The 8,691-nt window shown below is 40.0% G+C and overlaps 1 protein-coding gene across 1 annotated transcript in view; it reads left to right on the top strand.

The window, feature by feature from the left end:
- LOC111268092 (bromodomain-containing protein 2) overlaps positions 1-7,361 on the top strand; it is a gene marked incomplete at its 3' end in the record, with an annotated part of 16,735 nt that extends 9,374 nt beyond the window's left edge. The window contains 3 exon segments of the mRNA XM_022846825.2: positions 5,373-5,740; positions 6,239-6,400; positions 7,146-7,361. Of these exon segments, the coding sequence (XP_022702560.1) occupies positions 5,373-5,740; positions 6,239-6,400; positions 7,146-7,361 (746 nt within the window).
- Between the last annotated feature and the right edge of the window lie 1,330 nt (positions 7,362-8,691).

Here is an 8,691-nt window from a genome sequence, read left to right as displayed (position 1 = left end):
ATATATTACATGTATACTGTATATTGTTCTCATAAGAACGGAATGAAGACACGCCATGTTATTTTGTTTACATGTACAGAATAGAAAGAAGAAAAAATCGTCAGTTTGTTTGCTTGCCTATCTGTCTTTGCTTGTTTATTTGTTTGGCCGTTTATTTTTCCATACACATATTTGCCCTCTTTCTCATATTCTTCCTAGTTCCTGTAGCCGCCAGGTAGTCAATTTTAGTATTTGGCGGCCTATTGGTCCTGTGTCAAATATCATTATTGGCATCGCTGTACATATTGCCATTAATTGCATACATCAGTCATTCAATTATATCATAAATTGCATCGATCGACAGCCATGCTCCTTTGTCGACTTATTTAGTCAGTCGAAATGCTGTCCCCGCCCTTATGACAGTTAATCCCCTATACAACATTTAATATTAAAGGATAGATGACAGATTTCGTTTCAAAAAGAAATCACATTAAACGCGGATAGATGTAGATGTCTATTGTGCTAAATGTGCTGATAATTGCAACACGATTTACGAAAATTATAAACCGTGCATAAAAGCTGCACTTAGCTAATTGGGCTACTACGCCACCCATTCCGCTTTTGGTTGTCCACGACTTCATTTGTAGTATTCCAATGGTATGACGCTGAACACGCAATCAAATTAAATCTTACATCAATGTTTACGTACAGTCACAGAAAAGCTTTGTGGTCGTCAAATACATGCATTTTAAGCATATACCAACATTCGACTTTGAGATTTTGGCAATGAAAAGAACACTTCGGTATTTGCTGGTGGTATAGAAACGCATCTAGATGAATTCTCCCAACTTCTCAGAGAACAAAACGACATAACTAGCGAATAGTAAGCGTGCGAATTATTGTTTCTATTGTTTACAAAATTAATCAATTGGCAACTGCTCGACATAATGAAAAAGTCTAAACGGAAACGACGACTAAAATCTATTCCGGACAAAAACGGATCCCAGTATACACGCACATATAGAAATACATTAAAATGACGATGTTTGGGTGCGACAAAGGGAGCAGCTTAAGATGGAAAACTACAATACTTGTTCAGTGAAGGTTGGCTGTGCCTATTGTAACAGACTCAACATAATAAGTACATTATGTTAAGACAGAGAAACGACACATGTCTCGCTCCACTGCAGCACTAATAGGGGTAGTCGAAGTGCATACAAAATAACGACATCGAAAACCACAATAACGCAAACAACAACAACCACGTGAAAACTACTAAGTCAATCGACGCCGAGAATGTGTCGTGGAAAGGGAAAAGTCGTTGTGTAGGGAGTTTCGTAAGTGTGGAGGTGGAAGTGGTCGTTAGAGGGGTCATACTATCGGTAAACGGCAAAGCACCAGCGGTAAATCAACACAGTTACCCATCGAACCAATCTATTATTGCTATGACTATTCCTGTTGCTGCTGCTGCTGCTGCTTTTTGGTAGTAGAAAGCGTGAGACCCCTGTGCTCATTGACAGCGTCTTCACTGAAAAGGCAGGAAGGTCAATAGGTGCACCAACGCCGCATATTTCTCGCTTGTGGGAGATTTCGAGGTAGAAAAGGAATGACGCAGAAATGCGTTATTGACAACCAGAAAAGCATAAACAATAGGCAAGCATTATTTCGTTAAAAAGTATCTCTAGTAATAGCGACAAGATTGTAAAAGCAATAGAAAATGTACACAAGTACAAACATACAAGTAGCAGCACCAGTAGCAGTTTAAAAAGCAACTGATGTATATAAATATAACTATTATTCTAACTATAACTATTGCTACACATAGTAGTATTATATATATTGGTTTAAGTAAAACCTTTGACGGCACAGTGAAGGAATGAAGTAGATACATGGTGACGTATGGATTAAGGGCCATTTATTGAGGGTTAATGCACCGATGCAGACTGATGACCACTTGCCGTAATTATCTTCTTCTAATCATTGTTTATAATAAATACCACGGTTAAAGGTAAATAACATTAATGAAAATAATAGGAATGTTCATAATGCTAATAAAGTTAGGTTATCGGGTCGGCGGCACTGAAAAGCTTCGTAGAAAAATGGGCAGCAGAGCGGTCGGTTTCGATCGTTGCCTGTTAAAATAATGTGAAAATCATGGGGGAATATGTATAGGAAGGAGCAGGTTGAAGAACGAGGGACTGACTCTGCGGAAAAATGACGTCCGGCGGGTGAGGTTTGCAGACAACTAGCCCGGACATGTAATGTTGTGCAGTATATAAGTATAGATATATAAATATATTGTTTCAATGATAATATCAATACTATCTCCTCAGAAAATACGAAAAAAACATGCTGTAGATTGAATAACGAACAGACAGAAAAATACAGAGACAATTTTCGTCGAAGTGTAATTTCGAAGATACAAGCAGACGACACACACAATAAATGGGAAAGAATATCCTATATATATATATAGCGCGCGGGTGTGAGTGTGTGACTGAGTGTCTGAGTGAGTGTGTGTGTGTGAGTGTAGGTGCGTGTGGTGTGTGTGTGAGTGTGTGTATAATAATTGAGGGGTATACGTAAAACAGAAGGCGAGCAAGCATAAAACAATGGCTACATATTGAAAACATTCAACAGCTACATCAATGATGATATTGATGCTGATCATGACGATGATAATGATTAACATTAACAACAAAAAACCGCCAATACGAGAAACACAGAATTAAAATAAGGACTTTAATATTATGAGCGAAAGGCTTAGAGAAAGAAAGAGGGAAAGAGAGAAAGAGGGAACGAGCGAAAGAATTTGCAAGGAAAAGCGCGAAAGTGAAGTCTAAGTGCGAAAGAACAGAAAAAATGGCAGCAGATGGTAAATTGATGAAAAATGAGACGAGGATTTAATAATAAAAAAGTAATAAGAGTATATAAATATGTATACAAAGCTTAGCTGATCGGCCTCATTATTATTAAATGTTCAATTGATTGATGTAGGCTATTATGTAGACTATACCTCGATATGGTTGGTGTCCAGCATTGACGAAACCGTCTATAAAACACACTTCACATTTTGAGAATATTTTTCAGCAAATGCGGAAATGCTAATATACAAGTAAAATGCAGTTTGTGGCTTTTGGTTGATTGCTGTTACAAAAATAGGAAACGAAACTAAAGGAAATCGATGATTGTATGTGTCATAGGTAGACGCCATCCGCGGACGACCACGTCCCCTCCCACTCAGTACGAAGCAGAAAAATATAGACAAGACAATGCTATAATTAGATATTTGTGTGTCAAATGATGCCACCGTAGACTAACTTTTAAGTCTGAAACTGTGAAAACAGTTGACTACGTGAAAGAAGGCGCTTGCGTGAAGGAACGAACGAACTGCGCGCGAATACTGCGACAAACTGAAAGCGAATGATGTAGAAGAGAATCTAATATTATATTATGCTATACACTAACTGCACACTACAGCCGCCCAGTGTACTCGGAATTGTAAGAAAGTTATTGATTGAAAAATTAATATATATTTTTAGAAATAATTCAGATTGAAAAACTTGATTAAACTGCATTATGAAGAAATTAGGCGTAGAGAGTACCTTTTAGTACTTGTTTTTCGCTTTTGTATGTTGGACATCAATCAGTTTCTGCTTAGATTAAGCCTTTAACCGGCTGTGTGTGTGTGTGTGTGTGCCACATGCTTACGACGTTCGCTGTCATAGCAGTTTATGAAGTTCGCCTAGGAAAATTACTTCTCGTATTTGTTTATATGGCTCGCTTATTCGAACATCAACAGTACAATCTTTTTTTGAACTCCGCTCAATATATTCATATATTTAAATACTATTATCATTAATATTAACTTATATTATCAATTCTGTTAATGGTCTATCTGTTATCGTCTTGTTCTCCAAGACATTTTTCTTTGCGGGTACCGTCATCATCGGTTGTGTTGTTTACGTTGGCAGGCTCTTTTACTACCAGACAACAATAACAATAAACAAATGCGTTTGATTTTTCCACGAACAGCTTAAACAATTATATTTTTGCTGTTTTACGATGGCCATTATCATACTATTACACTGCGCGTTTCATTCATAATTTTTATAACGCCCTTATAATTTTTTAATATTTTTTTGCTTATTGCCATTTTTCGTTATTAGCAATGGCACAGTTGTTGTAGTATTTTTCTTACTATGCAATTGTTCTCTTCGATCTTCTGTGAGATGATGATGATGATTTATGCTTGACTGGTGAAGGGGGGATGTGCGTCTCTGCTGATCGCTACTTGAACATGCTCGTTAATCGATTTAGTCTATTGCAATCAAAACAAATTAAACAGAGTGAGTGACAAAAGACGACGACGTTTCGTGGTGGTCAATCAATGGACATCAATGAATATGAGGATTGTGATTTGGTCGTAGATCGTCGCCTCGAAATCCAACTGCGAATTGACTGCCTTTTTAAATGCACCTAATGGCAAATTTGGAACGCAGGAATAATTTACGTTCGTGTTACTGCAGAACTTTGCACTTTTCTTAGCTGTTAATTGGTCACGTAAATAGTCATTACTTAAAGACGACTAAATTAAATGCCTTATTGGAAATACATAAAAATGTGTGTCTTTTTCGCTCTTATAGTGAGATCTCTAGCTACTGCCCAGTTGGATTCTGAGGAGCGTTCTGGTAATTAGACAGACGGCAACTCTTCTATTGCTCACTAGTCTTCGCTAAGGGTCAACTCACTTATAGACGAAAAGGTGCTTTCTCATCGTGTCAGCAATCGGATGTGACTGTTTGACAGGTTGATGTCTGGCCATTGAGGAAATTAGGTTTACAACAGTTCGCCTTTTTACGGAAGGGGTCTGGGGTTCCATAATAGTTACAACTTTGTGGTCGGGGCAGTTGGGGTAGGATATGATAATGGGCATTCATTACGCGCTCAGCAGAGGGGCAGGTTCCTCCTCCATCAATATGGTACCCTACGTGACTGCATAAGACGTTCCAAAACTTTCCCATCTGCCCGAAGGCAAAATAACGCACTAAGGATGAAAAGTACTAAAATATAAGTATTGGCCGGAAGTGCAACTGCTAAAACTTAATATGATGCTGCTGTTGTCTGCCTAGCAGTAACAGCGCTGTTCGTCAATTCATGTACGACTCCTTTTTGTTCTATCTGATATTACATGTATGTATTAGACTTGCTGCGTCGCCGGCCCAAATTTTAAATACAGGCTACACTGGGCAATTGCGCCTTAGACATGCCGCTAGGGGCAATATTTTGTCTACTGTCCGTATGGTCGGTTGGGAGTCGTTTCGGAACTGTCGTCACAAGATTGTGGGTAGCCGTAGATGTTGAGTGAGTGAACCCGACCCTCTTCTTTACAGGTGGTGTTACAACCGGTAAGTCGGGAGCAGCCGGAAAAAAGAGTGGAGGGCATAACGGAGCTGCACCAGCTGCTTCGCTTGGCGATAGGACGACCGAGCACGCGATAGCCACTGGTCCTACTGCAACGGTTGCTGGCAATTTGGGCAGCGACGCTGCGGCAGTAGCAGCAGCAGCAGCTCCAGCTGCTGGGGAAGGAGGAGTTGGAGGGGCGGCTCCGCCGATGGCCACCGGTGCGCCTCTAGGATCTACAGAAACAGCACATGTCACCGTAACGCACACTAGCGGTGGAGTACCCAGTGACGGCGGTGAGCTTGTCAATGACAGCGCACATGGAAAGGCAACACTAGCAAATTCAGGTCTAGGAAAGGTAAGCCTTTTCTAAGTGTGTGAGTGCGTGCTGTATCTATCAAGTTCCGAGGGTCTTTGCGGAATCAAGGCCAAGATGCTCCAGACTAATCCATTTCATTGGCTCTATCCATAGTTATGATATAAGCAACGACAGTAATAATAAAAATAATAGTGATAGAGGAGTAATATATGAACTATGTTCCTGCAACACAGTATCAAAAACACGTTGACATCTTATTGAGCAGACTCAAAGATCGTCGAGAATGGCATCAGGATTATATATAGTATCAGCATTGGGCCCTACCTGAGTATCCATAGTACGCTTTGAATTGGAATTTGTCACGAACGATGTCTAAAAATCACGATAAATACCTATATGAGGGTTTCTTAAGAAGCCCTTTTGTTGCCACTCCTATAGAATTCTTATTAATCGCCATATACCTTGTTAAACGTCACTCTATTTGATACCGATAGCTTCTAATTGATATGGATGGTGCATGGCCATCGTTTATGGCAGACTGAAAATTTGCAGATGCCTATAACGGAAGAAACAGACCTTCTAAACGGAATGGCAGGTTCTGGCGGAATGGACACAGCAGATAGTTCTCTCGGTATGACTGCGACAGGCGTACGGACAACTAACAGTGATTCTATCAATACCAACAGTAACTCTATGACGGTGAGTCAAGCACTATTATCGATACCGGATGTCTCGAAGGCTTCTATCATTCTAAAGCAGCATTGCAATTCTATTACTTATGTCTCCGTCAATTGCTTGCTTATTCTACTCTGCTCACACGTTAAGCTTGCGGTTTCTTCAGTCGTTTCATGAAAATACGTTCTCTTACCATCAGAGCTTGTCTGCTTTACTTGAGCTACTTAGCCTGAAAAAAGGAAAGAGCAGACTGCCTATTCGAAATGTACTTTCATTTAATTCTTACCTTACGCTTCGGTTTACATTTGGGGGCTTACTGCCTAAAGCATAACGAAACAACGTAAGTTATGTTAGAAATAATTTAGTCTGTGCATCTGGTCGGAACAAGGTTTCAGTACCTTTTCTTGTGGTAATGACAGATCGTATAAACATTTCCAGAATCATACTTTCAGCGGTGAGGGGCCATTTTGTTGCTTCCTTTTTTAAATTGCGTAAGTTACCTAACTTAGTTAAAAACATGATAATTTCCTTTGAGGTATTGCTGACTATACAGGATGGCTCATGATTTGATCAATCATTTTCCTTATTGCCTTTTATCCGACGTTTATCGTTATTTTACTGAATTTTCAGTTTCTGCTTTAGTGTAATTTTCATTATTTTCTTCTGAAATATTTCATCACAAGACGTGTGGTGTAACTTGTTTTGATTCTTGTTAATCATCCTCATCGTTGTTCGTTGTCGCCGGTGATGATGATCGCGCCGTCGACAGAACACCTCAGGAATGGGCGTCCCAGGGGCCCCGCAAATGATTGGTGCAGGGAACATCGTGCCAGGCGGTGTGTCGCATATGATGCAAACGCCCAACTCCAGTGGCGGGCCGGCTTGTGCCGGCAATGCTGGCCAGATGTTGAGCGTCGGAGCCCTTGGAATGGACATGGCTGCCTTAATGGGCGGTCTCGACCCCCAACTGGGCGCATTCGGCAAGGTACGTCGTCGTCATAAGGAATTTTCCGACTTGCGACGGTGATTGATAATGAATTGTGGTCTTCTTTTTGGCGGCTGTTGGCTGTTGATGCAATCGATACATTGCGAACATAGCATGGCAACATCTCATGGCGTTTTCTTAACGAAATGTGAATCACCTGGGAGGCATGCTCTTGTAAATAGCCAGATCACATATGGCAACCCGATCAATTAGCAACGATAGATTAAGAGATGATGGATTTAAATGATCGATGAGCAATTGACCGAATTTGCGTATTATTATGCACGTATGCGAATCACGCACATCTATGTGTCATCCGCCTATTGAATTATGTCACCTGGCCTCGGCTGTTGCGTGTCCTGTACTTTTCGTGCTGCTTGCTGGTTACCATTGCTGGCGTGATATCTACGTATTCCGCCCATTGGAGTTATTCCGGGCTCGGCTCCAATTCAACTTAATACTGAATTCAGTGCTTTCCCCTTGATCGATGGTACGGTCTATGTGCGCGGAAGGTCTTTTTGTGCACGGAATAACTTTATTGAAAGAGAATAGCTTGTCACACGGTATCCCGTTTTTACACTATCGGCTAGGTAGAACAATAGCAAAATCATATGGTGCCCTTAGGCGACTTACCGTAAAGTAAGATTTGCCAATTCCAATTTATGTTCAAATCTACATCTATGCTCATTTTGAGCTCAAGAGATGGATGGAACCTATCACAGATTTGACTTCATTATCAGATGGTTTACGTGCTTGTTCAAGCTTCTACAGCCTATTTCTTATTTTTTTTCCTATTTATGAAATACAAAAAAAGCAATTCCGTGATCACCGCCCACACAAACTAATTCACCCCATATTTTCTGTGATACTAAGTGTGCAAGCAATTACCTTTTCTTACACGCTAATGATAGTAGCAGTGAAATCACGAAGCACGATGAAGACCTACATATTGCAACGGTTGATCATAGTGATGGACAGTTAGAGGTTTAAAAGCCATTAGAAAAACAAAAATTAACGGATGTAAAAGATAAACACAAAATGGAATTCTGGTTTTGCACGTTGCACGTCTCGTACGTGCATTATAGTCGAAAGTTTGTTTTCTTGCAATCTGTGGCCTTTGTTTTCAAGATCATTATCATATTTTTTTCCTGTTTTCTTTATATCGTGTGTATGTATACGATTACCGCGGCTATATTTTTCTTGTAGTTTTATTCTAGGCCCAAGCCGAAGAAATAAAGGTACCGCCTATCACGATAAAGCTATGTAAATTTGTTTTATGGAAAAGATCATAATTATCAGTTGAAACAAAGGTATTTCGTGTTATCGTCAG

This window comes from Varroa jacobsoni, unplaced genomic scaffold (assembly GCF_002532875.2).
Source record: "Varroa jacobsoni isolate VJ856 unplaced genomic scaffold, vjacob_1.0 scaffold_1256, whole genome shotgun sequence".
NCBI classification, from domain to species: domain Eukaryota; kingdom Metazoa; phylum Arthropoda; class Arachnida; order Mesostigmata; family Varroidae; genus Varroa; species Varroa jacobsoni.
The sequence above is the reverse complement of the archived record's forward strand: the minus strand, read 5'-3'. Positions and strand labels throughout refer to the sequence as shown.